The sequence below is a fragment of the Rana temporaria genome, chromosome 6 (assembly GCF_905171775.1).
Source record: "Rana temporaria chromosome 6, aRanTem1.1, whole genome shotgun sequence".
Taxonomy (NCBI): domain Eukaryota; kingdom Metazoa; phylum Chordata; class Amphibia; order Anura; family Ranidae; genus Rana; species Rana temporaria.
This window is the reverse complement of record NC_053494.1, coordinates 5,652,108-5,675,908: the sequence shown is the minus strand read 5'-3', so window position 1 is coordinate 5,675,908 and position 23,801 is coordinate 5,652,108. Positions and strand designations below refer to the sequence as shown.

General features: G+C 44.5%; 1 protein-coding gene across 1 annotated transcript in view; it reads right to left on the bottom strand.

The window, feature by feature from the left end:
• The window catches only part of LOC120942948, a 46,418-nt gene that overhangs the window by 3,435 nt on the left and 19,182 nt on the right, over nt 1-23,801 (bottom strand). Inside the window, exons 3-15 of the mRNA XM_040355931.1 lie at nt 23,156-23,181; nt 21,793-22,036; nt 20,278-20,466; nt 19,279-19,362; nt 16,231-16,317; nt 12,791-12,874; nt 11,668-11,690; nt 10,995-11,274; nt 9,322-9,516; nt 7,362-7,463; nt 5,606-5,662; nt 3,158-3,198; nt 1,635-1,899 (exon numbers count right to left, since the gene is read on the bottom strand). Of these exons, the coding sequence (XP_040211865.1) occupies nt 1,635-1,899; nt 3,158-3,198; nt 5,606-5,662; nt 7,362-7,463; nt 9,322-9,516; nt 10,995-11,274; nt 11,668-11,690; nt 12,791-12,874; nt 16,231-16,317; nt 19,279-19,362; nt 20,278-20,466; nt 21,793-22,036; nt 23,156-23,181 (1,677 nt within the window). The remainder of the gene's footprint in view (nt 1-1,634; nt 1,900-3,157; nt 3,199-5,605; nt 5,663-7,361; nt 7,464-9,321; nt 9,517-10,994; nt 11,275-11,667; nt 11,691-12,790; nt 12,875-16,230; nt 16,318-19,278; nt 19,363-20,277; nt 20,467-21,792; nt 22,037-23,155; nt 23,182-23,801) is intronic.

The following is a 23,801-nucleotide window of genomic DNA, read 5'->3' as shown; positions in this document are numbered from 1 at the left end:
CACCTCTGCGGTTTTTAGTTTTTGCGCTATAAACAAAAATAGAGCGACAATTTAAAAAAAAATTATATTTTTTACTTTTTTTCTGTAATAAATATCCCCCAAAAATATATAAAAACATTTTTTTTCCTCAGTTTAGGCCGATACGTATTCTTCTACATATTTTTCATAAAAAAAACCCGCAATAAGCGTTTATTAATTGGTTTGCGCAAAAGTTAGAGCATTTACAAAATAGGGGGTATTTTTAATGCATTTATTTATAATTCTTTTTTTTTTTACTAGTAATGGCGGCGATCAGCAATTTTTTTCAGTACTGCGACATTATGGCGGACCACTTGGACACATTTTTGGGACCATTGGCATTTTTATAGCGATCAGTGCTATAAAAATGCATTGGATTACTATAAAAATGCCACTGGCAGTGAAGGGGCGTCTGATGTGCGTACACACCATCAGTTCAAAATCCGATCGAGTCCACTTTGGACTGAAGGACAAAAGTCTGATGGGCCATACACACGGTAGGTTTGGACTGATGAAACTGAACCTCAGTCTGTTTTCATCGGTTTTGGACTGATCGTGTGTACAAGGCCTCAGTGCCTTTTTGTGCAGAGCAGGGTGAGACCGGGTATTACCGTATTGCTGGATTTTAACCACATCCCATCAAGCCAATAGCAAAATGATGGCAATATGGTGGCTCTCCCGTTCTGACTGGACCTCATATGACATTCTTCAGCACAAGCCTCTTGTGGGCACCTGCACGATCGGCAATGTGGTGTGTCGCTCCAAAACACCACAACTCTGATCTCGGTAAAGAGCTTATGACGCAGGTTCTTTAAAATGTGATCAGCATGTTCAATCACAACTGATAACAGTGTAGCTAGGAAGTGCCAGTTATTGGCATTTCTCTATTCACACTGACAGGGTGTGAGTAGAGGAGAGCCAATAAGTGGCTCTCCTGACAGGGGGGATGTGCAATGATTATCAGTGCAGCCCCATTAGTGGTGCCCATCTGTGATGCCCTCTAGTACCCACCAGTGATGTCAACCAATGTCCTTCAGTGATGTCTTTGAGTGCCCATCAGTAATACCTGTCAATGCCTCCTGATAGCTTCAGCCGTAGGCCCCAGTAAAACACTTGCAAACCGCAATGTATACATATTGTATTGCGGTCCGCAAGGGTGCTAAATGGCAGAACTGATCTTTTTTTGTTTAATGTGCAATGGTCCAGCTTGGTTACATCTATTTGTTCATCCCTCATATCAGAAAGGCCACGGAGGATGCAGAAATTCAATGTAATCGTTTTTGCAACTTTCAAAGATAATGATAAACAGGACAAAATGGGAGGGTGAATCTCCCTAATGGGGACCCAGACAGCAAGAAATATCTGTCCAAAAATAGAAAAAAAAAAGTTTGCCTTTAGTTGACGTTTCAGTAATACTGAGGATCTCATATTCCTGAGAAAGCTGGCATTTTTGGATATTTTTTCCACACTCTAGAACTTACAGGGAAATCATTTTATAAAATCATGTATACTGAAATAGTGTATTTACCCAGGAAGAACACAAGCTGCTGTGTTTCATACCTTGTGAATGCCAACCTCAAGTGTCAAAGCAATAAATACATCAAGAATTCTCTTACCAAATTTAATGGAGAGCATTTCCAGCTCCTCGTGGTACATGGCATCCTTGGCGTCTGTAAGACGTAACTTCCCATCATGCATATTGTGATACAAGATTACAAGCTTGCACTGGAATGCGGTTTCTTGGGGCTGATTGGAAGATGAAATCTTATAAGATCGGACGTCGAGACCTATAGATGAGAGCTGCAGACTCAGCCAGGCATAGTCACTCTCCTCTGATTTGGAGAAGATGGCGACCGTAGACTTGGATGATACTGTCGCAGCCTGGAAAAGTGAAGAAAAGACCACATTGTCAGACAGTGGAGGGTGGAGTCACTGAGGGTTTGCATTGCTTTCTGGGTCCTTCTGGGACGGTAAGAGGAAGTTAGGGCTCATGCACACCATTTTTCCACACTGAATAAACACAAGTCAATGCAAGGACACATAGAAAACAATGGGGTAGATTCAGTAAGCAATTGCGTCTGCGTAACCATAGTTACGCAGCGCAATTGCTTAGTTGCGCCGGCGTAACGACTTTTCTGTATTCAGAAAGCTTGTTACGCCGACTGCAGCCTAAGATATGACTGACATAAGGCTCTTATGCCGTCGTATCGTAGGCTGCATTCTTACGATGCCCGCTAGGTAGCGTTCCCGTAGTGGTCAGCGTAGAGTATGCAAATTGCATACTCACGCCGATTCATAACCCTACGCCCGCCCTGCGTATGCATTTTACGTCGTTTGCGTTCGTCGGCTTTTGCGTAAGGCTGCCCATGCTATTAGCAGGGGCAGCCAATGCTAAGTATACCTGTCGTTCCCGCGTCGCAATGTTTGAAAATTACGTTGTTTGCGTAAGTGAATCGAGAATGGCGCTGGACGCCGTTTACGTTCACGTTAAAGCAAATGACGTCCTTGCGACGTCATTTGCTGCAATGCACGTCGGGAAAGTTTCCCGACGGAGCATGCGCACTACGTTCGGCGCGGGAACGCGCCTAGTTTAAATGATCCAAACCCCCTACGGGATCATTTAAATTACGCGCGCTAACGCCGGCCATTTTTACGGAGCGCCTCCGCAAATTACGGAGCTACTGCTTCCTGAATCAAGCGTAGCGCAAGTAATTTACGGAGGCGTAGCATAAAAACGTAACGCTGCGCCTCAGTAAGAAGTGCGCAGCAGTACCTGAATCTACCCCAATGGTTTTCCATACGTTCAACCCCATTGTGACTGATTTATGTTGGAGATGTTCATCGGCACCGAGCACCATCCTGCATATATGGTGGTCCTGTTCAATGCCTACTGGTCTAAGGGACATGAAATCATTTCTCAGGTAACTATCTACACTCTGGATTATACACCCCCCCCCCCCGGGCACAATTTCTTTTGCACCATTCCTCATTACCGCCTAAAACCCTAACCATTCATATGCATAGGATGCAGTAAGGTGTAAAAACACAAAGCTTTACAGCCGCTTTAAAATGATTATTTGGTGTTTGCAAAAAATGCATATAAAATAACCAACTAAAGGTACAGTATGTCCATACTTACACTTGGTATTCTTTCTCTTGACTGGACTGGTGAAGCATTACCTGAGTCAACAAAGCAAAAAATTAAATACAGAATTTAAAGGGGGTTGTAAAGGAAAAAAAAAAATCCATAAATATCTTCCTTTACCTCAGTGCAGTCCTCCTTCACTTACCTCATCCTTCTATTTTGCTTTTAAATGTCCTTATTTCTTCTGAGAAATCCTCACTTCCTGTTCTTCTGTCTGTAACTCACCACCCTAATGCGAGGCTTTCTTCCTGGGGTGGAGAAAGCCTCTTGAGGGGGGAGGGGGCAAGCAGGCAAGTCAGGACACTCTCTACTTTGCAGATAGAGAACAGAGCTGTGTGTTAGGGGGCGTCCTGACACTCCTGTTCGCCCCCTCAAGAGGCTTTCTCCACACCAGGAAAAAAGCCTTACATTAAGGTGGTGAGTTACAGACAGAAGAACAGGAAGTGAGGATTTCTCAGAAGAAATAAAGAAAAATGGAAGCATGAGGTAAGTGAAGGAGGACTGCACTAAGGTAAAGGAAGCTATTTAGGGGAAAAAAAAAATTCCTTTACAACCCCTTTAACAAACATATAATGGTAATACGAGGGATGTTCAAGTCAAACCAGGACTTTTAAGTTTATATAATAAAAAAATACAATTTCATAAAGTGGAATCTGCATCTATTTTTCTACTCCCTTGCTACATTTATACACTTATCCCAGCATTTAACTAGTGATTGGGAGTGATTGGGAGCGTTCCGACCATGTGACCCTTGTGACAGCCTATCACGGTGGTCAAATGATCATAAACCCCACCTCACCTCCCAAAAACAGAAACCTCTTAAAGGGCCGGGAGGCATGGCGTTAAGGGGGTAACATAATTCTTAGGAAGAACGTCGATACTTGATGTGATTCCATGAACTTCTCATGCCTTTGTCCTGCAGACATTTCAGTATTTTTTTTTATGTGTGTTTTGACACATTCGTTTGACCAAAGCAACTGCTGTATAAAACTTGTTTTGATTGCATTGTAGCCCTGATGAAGGTAAATGACCCCTGAAACACATTGTTTGTCAACTCTTAATAAACTGTCAGGGCTGGGCTCAGCCCTTCCTTCTCTGAGCTGGATGCTCAGCTGTCGGCTAATTGCCAGCTCCTATCTCTCTACAGTGACTCACCTGTTGATGATATCCTGCTTGTCCGTCCTGCCTACTTAGGCCATCCAGCTCAGATGATCTCTGCCTTCGCCTTGATCAACATCACTGAGACTATCTCTTGTGTTCCTGTTAAAGACTTGCTTGGCTGACATTCCTTCTGGCTCCAGATTCTGCTTGCTGTTCCACTATGCTGTTCTCTGGCATTTGATTGTCTGACTATTCGTTCCGGTTCCTGGATTCTGGCTATGTTTTGACTACGATTACTCTGTTTACCTTTTATTACTATTATTAAAGTGTGATTTAACTGTATTTCTGTCTCAGTCTAATTCATGGTTTTGACATAGACCCTTTTACTGCGACAGATAAAAAAAACTAATATCTGGACCAATCCCTACAACCTGCTACTCTTATCCTTTTTCTCCATACAAGCTGACTCCCAGGGACCCCATTGGGGTTCCACTGGGAAATATAGAACCACCACGCTATAAAGTTTTTCCACCAAACTTTGAGTCCAGTGCTCCATCAACCCAATTCCTAAATCGTGTGCGTCATGTTGATGAAATAAAGCTCAACTATCCTATGATTAAGCCCCAGTGGGTAGGGCGAAACATGTCAAGGGGCATGGCCTGAGAAGCGGCATTGACTGAGGCTTTCACATGTATACATCCACACAAGTATCGGGTATAGTGAGCGGTAGTTTTATTTTGAAATGCTCATTGCTCACTGGATGAGTTTTTCTTACATTGGCATCCCTACCAGGGGCGGACTGACCCATTGGGCACTCGGGCATCACCCCCACAGTGTTCCCCTTGTGAACTCCCCCCCCCCAGTGTCCCCCTGTGTGCTCTCCTCCTCCAGTGTCCCCCTGTGAGCTCCCCCCGTGTCTCCCTGTGTGTTCCCCCCCAGTGTCCCCCTGTGTGCTCTACCCTCCAGTGTCCCCCTGTGTGCTCCCCCCGTGTCTCCCTGTGTGTCCCCCCCAGTGTCCCGTGGGTGTGGCTTGACTGTGGGCGGGGACACAGGGGGCCCCATTATCTTCTATTGCCCGGGGCCCCAAAAGTTGTCAGTCCGCCCCTGATCCCTACTATCCTGAATGTTATTGGGCTCTATACCTGGAGAAACACCACCAAATACTACTGGCCCCATTATATAGAAGTATCCTTATTCCATTCTATATACTCTGCTCTCTGTTAGCAAAGAATATTGGAATGGTGTTCACTGGAATTTTCTTCTCTTTCAAGGCTGAAGTGGGGGGTCTCTAGCGGTGGTAACTACTTATAAGATGCTTCTTCAGAAATCAGAGAGAATTACCTGCACCATTTTCAGTATACGGAGGTACAGGGTGAAGATTTGGAGGATGGTTGTCACCTAGAAAAATCACATTATATTTTTTTTAGGATATTAACAAAAAAATCAGTTTAAGAAGAAAACAAAATTAAAAAAATATATATTTAACAGTAAAAAAAACACAGCAAATATAATGTGATTACCTTAATTTAGACTCCAAATAATGACCTATCATTTTCAGAAAATTACCCCTGAAATGCATTGGTTGTCAACTGATAGACCTTTTTACTATGATAGATTAAAAAAAACTCATATCTGGACCAATCCCTCCAACCTGCTACTCTTATCCTTTCTCTCCATACAAGCTGACTCCAAGGGACCCCATTGGGGCTCCACTGGGAAATATAGAACCACCACGCTATAAAGTTCTTCCACCAAGCTTTGAGTCCAACTCCAGTGCTCCATCACCCCAATTCCTGAATCTTGTGCGTAATGTCGATGAAATAAAGCTCAACTCCCCTATGATTAAGCCCCAGTGGGCAGGGTGAAACATGTCAGGGGGCATGGCCTGAGGAGCGGCATTGACTGAGGCTTTCACATGTATACATCCACACAAGGATCGGCTATGGTGAGCGGTGGTTTTATGTTTAAATGCTCATTGCTCACTGGAGTAGTTTTTCTTACATTGGCATCCCTACTATCCTGAGTGCCAATGGGACTCTATACCTGGAGCAGCACCACCAAGTACTAAGGGCCCAAGCAGATAGAAGTGACCTTATTCAATTCTATTTACTCTGTTCTCTGTTAGCATAAAATATTGGAATGGTATTTACTGGACCTTATTATCTTCTCACCCACAGCAACATGAGGGGCCAGATCCACAAAGAACTTACGCTGGCGTATCTATTGATACGCCGTGTAGGTCCTACGATGCCCCGTTGTACCTTTGTTTTGTATCCGACTGACGTACGTCTTAGTACGCCGTCGGATCTTAGGTGCATATTTACGCTGGCCGCTAGGTGGCGCTTCCGTTGATTTCCGCGTGGAGTATGCAAATTAGCTAGATACGCCGATTCTGAAATGTACGTCCGCCCGCCGCATTTTTTTACGTCGTTTAAGTAAGGCTTTTTTCAGCGTAACGTTACCCCTGGGTCTATGAGGCGTGCGCAATTTTAATTATGGACGTCGGGACAGCGTCTAATTTTCCGTTGTTTATGTCGTTTGCGTAAAATGTTCGCGAATAGGGCTTTGCGTAAATTACGTTCACGTCGAAAGCATTGACTATTTGCAACGTGATTTCAAGCATGCGCACTGGGATACCCCCACGGACGGCGCATGCGCCGTTAAAAAAAAACTTCATTTACGTGGGGTCAAGATGAATTAACATAAAACACGCCCACATCTTAGTGATTTGAATTGCGCGCCCTTATGCTGACATATTTACACTACGCCGCCGTAACTTACGGCGCAAATTCTTTCTGGATACGGAAACTACACTCTAAGTTACGGCGGCGTAGTGTATCTGAGATACGCTACGCCTGCCTAAAGATAGGCAGATCTTTGTTAATCTGGCCCGAGGAGCTTAAAAGAGTGATGGACGGTGGTTGGTTATATTTTGTGATTTCTACAGTTTATACATTAAAACATTCAGATTTTGATTGGACTAGAGTTCTCTTTTAAGGCTGAAGTATGTGTGTGTGTGTGTGTGTGTGTGGGGGGGGGGGGGGGGAGAGGTGGTAACTACTTATAAGATGCTTCTTCCAAAAGCAGAGAGAATTACCTGCACCATTTTCAGGATACGGAGGCACAGGGCGAGGACTCGGAGGATGGCTGTGATGGTCGGGGCTACCAGTGTTCTGAATTTTTAGACTAGCATAGTCACCTAAAACAAAATCACATTATATTTTCTTTAGAATATTAAACCTTAACAGATTTCAGTTCAAGAAGAAAACAAAGTAAAAAAAATGATTAAAAAGTAAAAAACCGGTAAACAAAAAATAGCAAATATAATAATGTGTTGGCTTATCTAAAATATAATCTGTATTTTTCTTTTTTGCATAGACAAAAAATTCCCTTGAAGAAGTCCAATAATTAGAAAGATAGAAACACGTAGGATAACTACGCAAACATAATGGGTTTTATGTGATGATTTTTCTACTATTGATGAGTTGTATTTTCTATATCAAAGGAAGGATTGTCTTTTACAACTCTCGTGTATTTATAAAGTACTTGTTGATATAATAAACACATTTTTATAAAAAAAAATTGATTGCTACATAAGTAAAATATATTTTTTTGCTACTAAAAAAACCCTTGAGGTATTTTCTATTCTCTGTAATAATGTGTTTTTCCTTCATCTTGACTGAAAATAATGACCTACAAGTATCAGAAAGTGATACAATTTGTCATTTTTACCCAATAGTTCCATTCATTCTAATTTCAGCTTTTGGGCCTATTACAGAAATTCTGCTGCAATTTTGTTTGTAAGTATGATACAGAAATGACGCATTTGTGTTTTCTTGTGTTGCAAATATATATATATATATTTTTTTTTTACTTTCTGCACAATGGCCCGGATTCACAAAGCACTTGCGCCGACGTATCTTGAGATACGCCGCGTAAGTGCAAATATGCGCCGTTGCATCTATGCGCTGGACTCAGAAACTAAGATACGCCTGAAAATAGGCTTCATCCGACCAACGTAACTTGCCTACGCCGGCGTAGAGTGGGCGCATATTTACGCTGGACGTATTTGGCGCTCCCATTGATTTTCTATTCACATATGCAAATGAGGGAGATACGCCGATTCACGAATGTACGTCCGTCCGCCGCAGTGCGCGTAAAGTCATACGTCCGGCGTAAAGTTATGCCCCATAAAGGAGGTGTAACCCAGCAGCATCCATGCAAAGGTCTGCACCAGGGAACACAAGCCGACGTATATTACGTAGTTTACGTAGGACGTGAATATGACTAGGCGTAGGTTACCTTCACGCCGTAGGCAGTGATCCAACGTATCTTAGGCAGTTGTTCCAACGTGATTGTGAGCATGCGCACTGAGATGCGCCCACGGGACGGCACATGCGCAGTTGGCGATACGTATCTGTCTGGCGCTCGGCCCATCATTTGCATGGGGTCACGCCTCATTAGCATGGCTCACGCCCACTTCTACTTACGCCGACCTACGCCTGAGAAACACAGCGCAGATTTGGGAGGAAGTGCTTTGTGAATTCCATGCCTGCCTCTCTGCGCTGCGTCGGCGTAGCGTATTTTATTTGCGCTACGGCGGCGTAATGTGCGCCCGCTCTCTGTGAATCTTGGCCTATTTCTCCAGGCTTCAAAATAAGAAAAATAAAAGTCTAATTAAAAAATCTAGTTTAATACCAGGCAAATTCTAAAACTTCTCCCATACATGTAAAAATCAACTTTTTTTTTACTTAGAGCCCCCAAACATTATATATATATATATATATATATATATATATATATATATATATATATATATGTATATATATATATATATATTGCAGCAGCATTAAAGAATAAAATGATGGGTGTTGCAATTTTTTTTATGTCACACGGTTTTTCCACAGCGGTTTTTCAAACACAATATAAAAAAAATGCAGCCGCCATATTAAAGAATTGGTAAGCCGCAACATATTACATGTATGCTTTTGGGTTTAGCTACACTTAAACGTGTTAAAAAGGACTTATTATGTAAGAAATTTCAATTAAATTTCTACCTTCAAAAATAAACTTGAGCGGTTTTAGTTTTGTGGAAAGTATCAGGGTATTGGCTTTCTCTGGCACTGAAATGAGGAAGAGTTCACAAGCCAGTTTGTTAATTCTGGGCTGAGCCCGTAGGATCAGAGTCTTCTCCAGCTCACTGCTCATGTCCTCCTCCAGATCATCCACCACCACAATGATGTTTCTCCTGCCTGCAAGAGAAAATACAAACAATCAATGTGAATTTTCGATTATTTGTGCCTTTCAGGGTGGGCACTGCCAGTGACCCTGAGAGCTGTTATCCAAGTTATTGCTGCTGTAGAATATGCAAAACTCAAATTAAGGTAAGCCCATAGAAGTTCACAATTTCGGCACAGTTGCAGTGTTTAATGGATAGCATAACTAGCTTGGATTCGTTTGCCTTGTTGCTGGGAATTAGTTTTGCAGTAATCTCAGAGAGGTGGACTGGGGAACTTTGTCTTGAAGGGTCCAACAGGCCATTTTATGGTAAGTGTAGCTTTCTGTAGGCCAGGGGTCTCTGAACTGTCTAAACAAGGGGCCAGTGTACTGTCCTTCAGACTTTAGGGGGGCCGGGACTGTGACCATTGGGAGTAGAAAAGGTTATGACGTCAGAGGGGAAAACCAATGCCTCATCTTTGGTGTTATTGGGAGGAATTGTGCCCCATCATTGGTGTCATTAAGGCCAATTTTAGGTGTCATTGAGAGGAATTATACCTCATCGTTGGTGTCATTGTAAGAATTGTATCCCTTCATTGGGATCAGTGGGCCCAATTGTAGGTGTCATTGAGAAGAATTATACCCCATAGGTGGTGTCATTGGGAGAAATTGTATCCTGTCATTGGGCCCAATTGTAGATGTCATTGAGAGAAATTGTGCCTCATTGTTGGTGTCATTGGGAGGATTTGTTCCACTTCATTGGGATCAGTGGGCCCAATTGTAGGTGCCATTGAGAAGGATTATACCCCAAAGATGATATCATTGGGAGAATATGTGTCCTGTCATTGGGCCCAATTGTAGATGTCAGTGAGAGGAATTGTACCTCATTGTTGGTGTCATTGGGAGGATTTGTTCCACTTCATTGGGATCAGTGGGCCCAATTGTAGGTGTCATTGGGAGGAACCGATCAGTGGTGTCATTGGGAGGAATTTTGGCAATTCATTGAGAACAGTTGGCCCAATTGTAGGCTTCATTGGGAGGACTTGTGCTGCATCGTTGGTACCATTGGGAGGAATTTTACCCCTTCATTGGGGTCAGTTGGAAGGGGAAAATATGCCCCTGGTTGGTTTCAGTGGATTAAATAATCCAGATAAAAGCTAACAAAGCTGCATCTGGCCACAGTTTGGAGACCACTGCTGTAGGCTATTGGAATTGCAATAGGTAAAATGTGCCACAATACCAGGGGGGTGTTTCTAAGGACATTGTTGTTTTCTTTACATCTTCCAACATCAATTTTCCTTTTCTCTCTCACCATTTAGTCCTATGATATCTCAGAGCCACAAAGAAAGATGGTGCTGGATGACATCCCTCTGAGTGGCTATGATAAAAGATCTCAATGGGGAGCTGTAGAATTATAAGTTCCACCACGTTATCTCATGCCCATCAGGCCGCCCCCGAGCCCAGTTGTTCTGTGATTAAATACAACATTTATCTATTACATCTTATTTCTTACCAAGTTCAGCAGAAATGGTTTCCAATTCCTCATCATACAAAGCCTCTTCCACATCGGTAATGTTGACTCTCCCTCTGTTCTTGGTGTGATAAAGAATGCCAAATGTGCACTGAGACAGATCATCCATGAGTTGCTGTTGTCCATTGTTGGAGACGGAACAACATTTCACATCCCCAACCACGTCCTGGAAGACTTCCTTGAGGAGTCTCACCAGCCAGGCATAATCCTGTTCCCTTGATCTGGAGAAAATACCCACTGTGTGTTTTCTGTCTAGCGATCTCTAAGAGGAAAGCAAAGGAGAAGTTAATCTATACTTAGTAATAAGTGTTCAAGTATTAAACAGAACTTTGTCAGCAATGATATATTTTTGCCAAATTTTTAGATAACCTTCCATGGTTTGAATCATTTAGGAAACGTACAATGTGCAATTTTTCATGAGTCGCATGATATTCATTTTTGATTAATTTTAATCCTTTCCAATCCACCCAAAGCAGACCTACACTATCAGCATGATAGAATATTTTTTTATTTTTAAAAAGCTTATGGACCTGTTGTACATTAGAAATCTACAGCCATTTTACTATCCAAATAATAATAATAATAATAATAATAATAATAATAATAATAATAATAATGCAAAAGCATCACAAATTGAAAGGATACTTTATTTTACCTGTGTTGTCTCTGTGTGAAGGCCTGTGGGTAAAAATATATGTTCCATGAATCTTGTTAAGCAATAAAATAGAAATCTTAGCAACATTATCATGACTGAGTAAATGATAACTTAGTGAATGATATCTGAGTGAATGATTAGACTGAAATAGAAACTCATTGCTAGACAGAAAGGAAATAAGTAACCAATGTATTGATAAACTCTAGCACCCGGTTCTGGGGGCTGGTAGTTTTCTGCACAAGGATTATACATAAAGCGCTGCGTAAACTGTTGGCGCTATGTAAATCCTGTATTATAATAATAATAATAGGGTATGCTAGAATGATCTTAATAGGAAACAGCATCCAATAGAACCCTGCCATCTAATAGCACACCCCAGTTACCCTGTCACCCAACTGGACCTACAGCTACTCTGCCACCCAATAGGACGTTCCAGTTGCCCTGACATCTAACAAGTCACCCCAGTTGCTCTGTCATCCAATTGGATATATATCTACTCTGCCATCTAATAGATCCCCCAGTTGCCCTGTTATCCATAAGGCCCCGACCCAGCTACCCTGCCATCAAACAGGACCCCCAGCTGCTTTGCCATACAATAAGACCCCTAGCTATCTTTCCATCCAATAGGTCCACCAGTTATGCTACCAACAAATGGGACCACCTGTCATCTAATAGCACACCCCAGTTAGCCTGTCATCCAACTGGACCTACAGTACAGCTACTTTGCCACCCAATAAGACGTTCCAGTTGCCCTGACATCTAACAAGTCAACCCAGTTGCCCTGTCATCCAATTGGATATATATCTACTCTGCCATCTAATAGATCCCCCAGTTGCCCTGTTATCCGTAAGGCCCTAACCAGCTACCCTGCCATCAAACAGGACCCCCAGCTTCTCTGCCATACAATAAAACCCCAAGCTATCTTGCCATCCAATTGGTCCTCCAGTTATGCTACCATCAAATGGGACCACCCTAGCTACCCCAGGTTCTAGGATGAACCCCCTTTCAACTGTTAATGAGGTCTTCTTCATCTTCTACTAACTATGTGAAAATGCAAGAAGAAATTATGTTATAGAGGTGATAAGCTTGCATACGGTCTATTTCAGAGGTAATAGAAGACTACCTGCGCCAGCAGGTTTTGGTAGACGGTATGAAGGTGTTCTGTATTGATCCGGTTTTGGTGCAGGTAATTGGTTTTGAAATCCACCTAAGAAAAACAGAACATTTCACTACAATAAAACTCTTCACTGACAAAACCCCATCTACCCCATCATCCATTAGCACTGCATCTATACCTTCAATGTAACAGGGTCCCCAGCTGCCCTCCCATCCAGTAAGACTTCTAGCCACCTTGTACACACTTTGGTTCTTTTAACAGGAACCACTGACATCCCAAGACAGATTTTCCAATCACTAAATAAAAGGCATTGGTCACCTGATCTCTACTGAAGGTAGAGATTAGCCTACTGCCTGAATACCCCACTTCAAAATACATTATAGGCTCAAGTCAAAGCTAACACCTCAGGATTAGAATCCTGAGTGCTTCATGAGCACTACCTTTCCTCTACTTTTCATGACGTTAAGGGAACGGAATGGGACAGGGAGATGCATTGGTGTCATTTGGCCGCAAGTCTGGTTTACAGTGGTTGGGATTAGAGATGGACTAGTCACTGATAATCTAATCATTTAATCTGATCTGTAACTGTGACCAACACCAAATGATAATAACCTTACAAACCAAACATAGAGACTGTTGCTGGAGGGATGTGATCCATCTTTATACCCAGAGAACTGGGAAACTTTTTCCTAGTCATAAAACAAAACCAATTGGTCCATTCAGGGGAGATACAGATTTATGTGGTCTAAATAACGTGTGTAATGTTGCATCATTACTTGGTGGAAACGTTGAAAGCTGGGTGTTTCTAAAAATCATATTTTATTGTGGTACGCCTTTACATATCTTCCAACACCAGCTTCCTTTGGTCACCTGACATCTCAGAACTGCAAAGGAAGTTGGTTCTGGAAGATTTCCAACTGAGAGATGTCAAGACTGTAGCTCTAAATAGGGAGCCGGTCGATATGTAATGGCCAGCATGTGTCACCAGGGATGGACTGGCCATTGGGACTACAGGGAGTTTCCCGGTGGGCCGATGGCTCAGTGGGCCGGCTTCAGTGACAGTGGATCGCCGCCCCCCTCCGCTCCTCTGTCTCTCCCTTCCCGCAGCGCTCGCTTCATCTCCCTGCCCACAGCGCTCAGCTGGGGGGGGGACAAAGAAGCAGGGTGAGGACCAGTGGAGCAGGGGGGACGACAGAGGAGCATGGGGGAGGGGACAGACAGCTGACTCAAAAGGTATGGCCTGGGAGTTTCTCACTTCTGCCTAATCTTGTCCCATAAGGGGGGGCACCGAACTGATTCTTTGCCCCGGGTGAAATAATGTCTAGCTTCCCCACTGGTACTGCCTATAAGAGTACCAGTACCAGCCATTCTACTCTAATAAGTAAAACGGCTAGTGGCTAGTGAAGGGGGAGAGGGGGCTTGGGTGGCCAGGGGGGGGGGGGGTGGGAGTTGTCCGGCCGCTCTGGGAGAGACCTGTCAAAGTGGGCCAGTCTGGATGAAGTCCAGGACCAAATTTTTGTCCCAGTCCAGCCCTGTGTGTCACTGATTGAGTATCCGTCTATGATCAGTGTATGAATGGTGATGTATCTTCACCCAGGGCTAACATATCTTATGAGTACTGTCCCATGGGCAAATGTCATTCTGCTATCCAAAACCTAGTCCTCCCCTATTTATACCAGGCAAATGCCTTTTGCTGATGAACATGTGTCATAAGAAGAGGGCCCAAAACCCCTCAACAAACATCTGGTTATCTGGTGTTGATAAATTTTGGAATCTTCTGCACTTCTGCTACCCAACAGGTGGTTATGGGCAATTTATGAACTCAGGCCTTAGTGGACCAATAAAAAGCTGTTAGTCAGAAGCATTACTTTTTATTTCAATCAGAGTCCTTCTGAAATGGAAGTTTAATTTCAGAGATAGCAGAAGATTACCTGTACTCCCAACTAGGGGGGAGCAGAGGGTCTGGGGCCCAGATTCTCGTAGAATCGCGCAAAACTGTGCGGGCGTAACGTATGTCATTTACGTTACGCCGCCGCAAGTTTTACAGGCAAGTGCTTTATTCACAAAGCACTTGCGTGTAAAGTTGCGGCGGCGTAGCGTAAATCACCCGGCGCAAGCCCGCCTAATTCAAATTAGGCGGGTAGGGGGCGTGTAGTATTTAAATTAAGCGCTTTCCCGTGCCGAACGTACTGCGCATGCGCCGTCCATAAAATATCCCAGGGTGCATTGCTCCAAATGACGTCGCAAGGACGTCATTGGTTTCGACGTGAACGTAAATGGCGTCCAGCCCCATTCACAGACGACTTACGCAAACGACGTAAATTTTTAAATTTCGACGCGGGAACGACGACCATACTTAACATTGGTTGCCCCTCATATAGCAGGGGCAACTTTACGCCGGGCAAACCCAACGTAAACGTCGTAACTTCACTGCGTCGACCGCGCGTACGTTCGGGAATTCGCGTATCTAGCTAATTTGCATACTCGACGGGGAAAACGACGGAGGCGACACCTAGCGGACAAAAAAAATTGCATTTAAGATCCGACAGCGTAAGAGCCATACGCCTGTCGGATCTAATGGATATATATGCGTAACTGATTCTAAGAATCAGTCGCATAGATACGACGGCCCAGATTAGGACTTACGACGGCGTACATGGCGTTGCGCCGTGGTAAGCCCTTTGAAAATCTGGGCCTAGGAGTCTAAGTGAAGGCATTTTAGAAGAGTGACTCTTTCCCAGATAGCGAGGATAACTTGTCACAAATGTGTGGCAGTGTTGAATTGTAAGTCTTGTTAACTTGCTGCACATTTTCACTGGCAAGTTGTACACTTGCAGAGCATTTGAAGCACAAGTTCTAGTCGACACGTTTCCAATTTGTAGCAAATTTGCATGGCAAGTCTCTAGCAAGAGCAAAGTTGCAGTGGTGAGTCTACAGCAAGAGCTCTGCAAGTCTACAGCATGAAAATTCAGCCACAGTGCTCCCTGTGGTGGGATGATTGTTGCACAACATAACTGAACCAGAACTTGCAGCAGACTTTTAGAATGTTGAACTGGAATCATGCAATGCGGACGTGCTGCAATTTTGCAGAACAATTGCTCGCTATCTGGGTTAAACAGACCGCCTGTGACTGCAATACTGTTCCCGGGTTTGGACCTGCTTATTTGCATATACTATATATATACCTAAATAAATATGACATTTTCTACCCCTTTTTAAAGTGTCGCTTTCTGCGGTTTGAGAGGCTGGACATACAGGCGAATATAAAGAAAGCTATAGGCCCGTATGCCTGTCTGTACTGAATGGCTGGTTCTCGAGGGAATCCCTTTTGATCTGGTAATGAGGTCCTTTGTGTCTTCTACTATCTATTTAAATTTCCCCAAAAATATATGTTGTGATGGTGATAAGTTCTTTTAAGGTCTAGTTCAGACGTAATGGAGAACTACCTGAGTCAGCAGGTTGTGGAAGACGGTATGGTAGATGTTTGTATTGATCCAGATTTTCTCCAGGTACATTTCTTTCCAATGACCCACCTAAGAAAAACAGACATTTCACTATAATATAACTCTTCACTGACAAAACCATGAGCTGACACATACATTGCAGTACGTACAATCAACCTAACCTCTTTGCACCCAACCCTGGCATCCCTCAATAGGGTCTGTACCCTATGGGCAGGGAGGATCGGGTCATGTCACCACTGTGATTGGCTGGCATTGCTGCAGAGGTTGAAGGGGGGGTGGGGTCAGCGTGTCAGTGCTCAGACCATACACCACACACTGCATCAAATTGGTTTGCTCAGCTGTCATCACAGAAGGAAGCCTCTTTTAAAGATGATGCACAAGAAAGCCCAGAAACAGTTTGCTAAAATCTAGCAGACTAAGGACATGGATTACTGGAACTTATTTGGTTCAGATGGTGTCAAGCGTGTGTGGCGGCAACTAGGTGAGGAGTACAAAGACAAGTGTGTCTTGCCTACAGTCAAGCATGGTGGTGGGAGTGTCATGGTCTGGGGCTGCAGGAGTGCTGCCGACACTGGGGGGCTACAGATCATTGAGGGAACCATAAATGCCGACATGACATACTGAAGCAGAGAATGATCCTCCTCCCTCTGGAGACTGGGCCGCAGTAAGCTGAGGGTAAAGGTGATGGACTGGCCAAGCATGTCTTCAGACCTAAACCCTATTGAGCATCTGTGGGACATCCTCAAATGGAAGGTAGAGGAGCGGAAGGTCTCTAACATCCACCAGCTCCGTGATGTCATCATGGAAGAGTGGAAGAGGACTCCAGTGGCAACCTGTGAAGCTCTGGTGACCTCCATGCCCAAGAGGGTTAAGGCAGGGCTGGAAAATAATGGTGGCCACACAACATATTGACACTTTGGGCCCAATTTGGACATTTTGACTTAGAGGTGTACTCACTTTTGTTGACAGTGGTTTAGACATTAATGGCTGTGTGTTGAGTTATTTTGAGGGGACAGCAAATTTACACTGTTATACAAGCTGTCCACTCACTACACAACATTGTAGCAAAGTGTCATTTCTTCAGTGTTGTCACATTAAAAGATACAAGAAAATATTTACAAAAATGTGAGGAGTGTACTTACTTTTGTGAGATACTGCATGTGTGTGTGTATATATATATATATAGTTAACAAGGTTCTTTTTTAAGAAGAAGGCCCAAAAATAGGTCTCTCTCCTTACAAACATCTGGTTATCTTGTGTTGATGACGCTTGGGCTCCGATGCACTACTGCTACCCAGCAGGTGGTTATGGGCAAATCATGGACTCAGACCTCAGTGGACCAATAAAAGTCTGTTAATCAGTAGCATTAACTGATGCTACTGACTGATTTCTTCATTTGAAAACCATAGTCTGTGTTTCATTTTAACTGTGATGTTTCTAAAGGAAAGTTTTATCTCAGAGGAAGCAGAAGATTATCTATACTGCCAATTATGGGGAAGCAGAAAGTATGAGTATCTCCGGGGGCCCATGAAGCTTCTTTGCAGGGAAGATTGACTTTATACACTGCCTGTGACTGCAATCATGTTCCTCGTGTTTGAACCCAGGGCTGGTGCAAGGATTTTTTACACCCTAGGCAAAAACCTCATTTTGCCGCCCCCCTGGCTCCACCCATGACTCCACCCCCTTTGCCCTGCCCATGTATGGGTGGTTCTGAAGATAACCCCTTTTTAAACTAATAATGAGGGGCCATATTCTCAGAAGAGTTACGACGGAGTATCTCAGGAAACTCTGTCGTTTCTCTCTTTTTTGACCCGCGTATCTATGCGAGTGATTCCTAGAATCATTTTCGCATAGATACGCTTAAGATCCGACATGTGTAAGTCACTTACACTGTCGGATCTTAAATGTAATTCGCCACCGGCCGCTAGGTGGCGTTTACGTTCAGGTCTCATTTGTTTATGCAAATGAGCCTGATACGCCGATTCCCGAACGAAATCGCGTCACGTAACCGTCGCTTACGTCGTTTGCGTAAGCGTAAGGTTACCCCTGCTATATGAGGGGTAACCTTACGCCAGTCCCACGTATGCCATGTTAAGTATGGCGTCGGGTACGTCGTTTCCCTAAGTCGTTCTTGAATACGACTTTACATTAAAGCGGTGGTTCCCCTAAAAATAAAATGTTGACATCGCATTTAGCAAATAAATTACAGTTAGAATCGGGTTGTTTTATTTAAAAAATACCTCCGTACGTATCGTTTCCATTATTCGGTCCCACCGCCACTTCCGGGTACGATGCAGGCGGTGGGCGTTCCTAATTGATTGACAGGCATCCGAACGACGCATCCATCGCGCCACGAGATGCCGGAAAAAGCCGAACGTCGGTGCGCATGCGCCGTATAGAGCCGCACCGACGTTCGGCTTTTTTCGGCATCTCGTGACGCGATGGATGCGTCGTTCGGATGACTGTCAATCAATTAGGAACGCCCACCGCCAGCATCGTACCCGGAAGTGGCGGTGGGACCGAATAATGGAAACGATACGTACGGAGGTATTTTTTAAATAAAACAACCCGATTCTAACTGTAATTTATTTGCTAAATGCGATGTCAACATTTTATTTTTAGGGGAACCACCGCTTTAATGACGCACACGTCGGCGTCATTGACGTTTTCCGCCGAGAACTGGAGCATGCGCACTGGGCTATTTTTAGCCCGGTGCATGCGCAGTTCGATCGAAACGGGGGCGCGCTTAATTTAAATATAAGCCGCCCCCTTTGAAATACGCGGGGATACGCCGGGCCTTTTACACTACGCCTCCGCAAACTACGGAGCAAGTGCTTGAGGAATACGGCACTTGCTCCAGTATGTTGCGGGGGCGTAGTGTAAATAGCTTACGCGAGGCCGCCGCAGATTATTGGAGAATCTGGCCCAAGGTCTTTTTGTCTTGTAATAGTTATCTGAAAGTGCAGAAAAATGTTACGGTGGTGATAAGTTCTTAGAAGCTCTTCTTCTTCAGAAGAAATGGAGGCCTACCTTTGGCAGCAGGTTGTGGTAGATGGTATGGATTTCTGTGTTGATCCAGATTTTCTTCAGGTAATTTGTTTTCCAAAGATCCACCTAAGAAAAGCAGACATTTCACTGCAATATAACTCAATATATAACAGTATATCACAAACAGTGTAGTCTGTACAATCAACCGAACCCCTTCCAACCCAGCCCCGGCATCCCTTTGCTGCATATGGGGGACATGGCTGGATATGGGGGGAGACATGGCTGCATGGGGGGGACATGGCTGCATGGGGGGGGACATGGCTGGATATGGGGGGGACATGCCTGCATATGGGGGGGACGTGGCTGAATATGTGGGGAGACATGGCTGCATGGGGGGGACATGGCTGCATGGGGGGGGACATGGCTGGATATGGGGGGGACATGCCTGCATATGGGGGGGACGTGGCTGGATATGGGGGGAGACATGGCTGGATATGGGAGGACATGGCTGCATATGGGGGGACATGGCTGCATATGGGGGGACATGGCTGCATCTGTGGGGGGACATGGCTGCATTTGGGGACACATTTAAAATAAAATATCGGTATTCGGTATCGGCGAGTACTTGAAAATCGGTACTTGTACTCGGTCCTAAAAAAGTGGTATCGGGACAACCCTAACTGATATATAATAAAATACATAGGTTGGACTTGATGGACTTGTGTCTTTTTTCAACCTTACCCTACTATGTAACTATGTAACAATGTAACTATCGAAATAAGAGTGTGAAGAATAGAATCTCTCCTGGATCCTGCTTCTAAAATGATTTCTCCTCGAAGAGCTCACAATCTAATGTCTCTATCACACTCCTACAGAGACAAACTGGAGGAGTGAACGGGAGCACATGGAGCAAATCCACACAACCCCAGGAACCTCATGCAGGCCGAGTTCTGGGGAGGAACAGAACCCAGGATCACGGGTTGTGTGACAAGTATGAACCACGAGAATACAATGTAACCAGCTGGAGATGTTTATTCTCACCTTGGAAACTCGTAGATCCTTGGCCAATGCCGCTGTCCTGCGGAATCTCCGATTTTTCTTCTATTCTTTTGAATAAGAAGAGATCCATCATATAGTCCTTAATTTTGGGCTGGTCCTTTATAATCCGATTCTTCTCCTCATCACTGCTGTCTATCATGTCTACAATTAGCACAATCGGCTTCTTCTTCCCTGTGTTGAGAACAGAATGTAATAATCCCAAAACTAAACTTTAATTGTATTAATTATTTATATCAAAAGTATTGGGACGCCTGCCTTTACACGCACATGAAATTTAATGGCCTCCCAGTCTTAGTCCGTAGGGTTCAATATTGAGTTGGCCCCGCCCTTTGCAGCTATAACAGCTTCATCTCTTCTGGGAAGGCCGTCCACAATGTTTAGGAGGGTGTCTATGGGAATGTTTGACCATTCTTTCAGAAATGCATTTGTGCGGTTAGGCGATTTTCCAGATCATCCGGTGTGAGGACAAAAAGGCTTGGCTCGCAGTCTCCCCTCTTATTCATTCCAAAGGTGTTCTATCGGGTTGAGGTAAGGACCCTGTGCAGGCCAGTCAACTTCCTCCACCCCAAAGCCACTCATCTATGTCTTTATGGACCTTGCTTTGTGCACTGGTCCAAATCATCTGGTGGAGGGGGGTTATGGTGTGGGCTTGGCTCCTCAGGGGTTGGGCTTGGCCCCTTAGTTCCAGTGAAGGAAACTTATAAAGTATAACTCTTTGTCTTTATGGACCTTGCTTTGTGCACTAGTCCAAATCATTGGGTGGAGGGGGGATTATGGTGTGGGGTAGTTTTTCAGGGGTTTGGCTTGGCTCCTCAGGGGTTGGGCTTGTCTCCTCATTGGTTGGGCTTGGTCCCCTTAGTTCCAGTGAAGGGAACTTATAAAGTTTAACTCGTTGTCTTTATGGACCTTGCTTTGTGCATTGGTCCAAATCATTGGGTGGAGGGGGGATTATGGTGTGGGGGTTGTTTTTCAGGGGTTGGGCTTGGCCCCTTAGTTCCAGTGAAGGAACTCTTAAGGTGTCACCATACCAAGACATTTTGGACAATTTCATGCTCCCAACTTTGTCGGAAAAGTTTGGGGACGGCCCCTTCCTGTTCCAACTTGACTGCACACCAGTGCACAAAGCAAGATCCACAAAGACATGGATGAGTGAGTTTGGGGTAGAGGAACTTGACTGGCCTACACTTCAACCCGATAGAACACCTTTGGGATAAATTCGAGGGGAGACTGTGAGCCAGGCTTTCTTGTCCAACATCAGTGCCTGACCTCACAAATGCGCTCCTGGAAGAATGGTCAAACATTCCCATAGACACCCTCCTAAACCTTGTGGACGGCCTTCCTAGAAGAAGCTGTTATAGCTGCAAAGGGTGGGGCCAACTCAATATTGAACCCTACCGGACTAAGACTGGGATGCCATTAAAGTTCATGTGTGTAAAAGCAGGTGTCCCAATACTTTTGGTAATATGGGGTATCTCTGTACAATCTCCTCTCACTTACCAAAGCTTGCGAGAGCTTTTTTTCTCTCTGTAGGAGAAAGGATAGTTTTCCATTTCTGTTCGGTGAGGATGTACAGGCAGAATGTAGAGTCAGAAAGGGCCTTGTCAAAATCTTTTGTCTTAATGTTAGACACATTGACATATTTGATTTCCTTTATGTGTTCACCACCACGCCTCAGCTCCGCGTCTATCCATGCGATGTCGCTCTGCTGTAGGGTGGTTAACATCCCAATCACGTAGCCGGGCTGCCAACAGGATAAAGGAGATTCATTAGTCATACAAAATGGAAAGTATGCACAGATAACTATATATATATGATATGGCAAAATGTATGTGGTTATCAGATCCTCATACCTATACAGCGGAACCTAGGATTACGAGGATAATCCGTTCCAGGAGAATGCTCGCAATCCAAAGTACTTGCAAATCAAAGTGAGTTTCCCCATTGAAGTCAATGGAAACGACAATAATTTGTTCCGCATTGACTTCAATGGCATGCAATACCGCATTTGGCCAGAGGTGGGGGGGGGCACCAGAGAGCCTCGAAAACGTCCGAAAAGGACACCTCCGCTGACCTCGGCAAACCTTTCGAAAGGCTCGGAAACAGAGTATTTCTGTGTCTTTCTGAGCATTTCTGAACGGCGCCGATCAGCTCCGGCACCCCCCAACCTCAGGCCAAACGCGGAACTGCACACCGCTTTGGCCTGAATCCTGCTCATTTCGCGAGACAACACTCGCAATCCGAGTTAGTATTTTTTTCAAATACAGCGCTCGTATTGCGAAACGCTCGTTAACCGCGTTACTCGCAATCCAAAGGTTCCACTGTATGGGGAAAACTAACCGGCAACCGGCAACTTTTTTAGGTACACCCGTTCAATAGCTTGGTAACACAAAGATGCTATGAGCCAATCACGCGGCAGAAACTCAATGCATTTAGGCATCTAGACATGGCGAAGAGGACTTGCTGAAGTTCAAACCGAGCATCAGAATTTGGAAACACAGGGGATTTAAGTGACTTAAGTGACCACAAAAACTCTCATTCAAGTCCTTCCACCACGAGAGGGGAACGATTATACTGTGAAATTGCTGCTTCAGGTCTCAAAAAGTTTTTGCGGGGCTTCTTTCAGGGGCGGACTGACCATTCGGGCACCCGGGCACTGCCCGAGGGCCCCATGCCACTAGGGGGCCCCATCAGGGTTGACAGCCTCGGTAAAACCAGGGACAGTATGTAAAAATCTGTGTTTTTTTTAAAAAAAATCCCAAGATTATAGCTGGATTCAACTCTTTGAAAATACGGTACATAAACTGAAGAATGCATAATTATTATTATATTATAAAAATGAAAATACAGAAAACTTGCTTACCGATGTCTTTCCTTTCTTCTTTTCAGCTAAACAGAAGAAAAGACAGAGATAAGAATGAGATAGATCTAGACGGGACGTGAAGGGCAGAGAAGCAGATTGGGGTACATGGTAGACACCTGGGGGGTTATTTACTAAAGGCAAATACACTTTGCACCAAAAGTGCAACCTACTTGAAATTGCACTGAAAGTGTACTTGGAAGTGCAGTCGCTGTAGATCTGAAATGAGGGGAAGCTCTGCTGATTTTATCATTCAGTCATGTGCAAGCTAAAATGCTGTTTTATATTTTCATTGCATATCCCCCTCAGATCTACAGCGACTGCACTTCCAAGTGCACTTTCAGTTTACTTCAGGGATGGACTGGCCATTGGAACTACAGGGAGTTTCCCGGTGGGCCAATGGCTCAGTGGGCTGGCTTCAGTGACAGCGGACTGCCGCCTCCCTTCGCTCCTCTGCCTCTCCCTTCCCGCAGCGCTCACCTCCTCTCCCTCCCTGCAGCGCTCACCTGGGGGGGACAGAGAAGCAGGGGGAGGACCAGAGGAGCAAGGGGGACGACAGAGGAGCATGGGGGAGGGGACAGACAGCTGACTCAACAGCTATGGCCTGGGAGTTTCTCACTTCTGCCTAATCTTGTCCCATAAGGTGGAG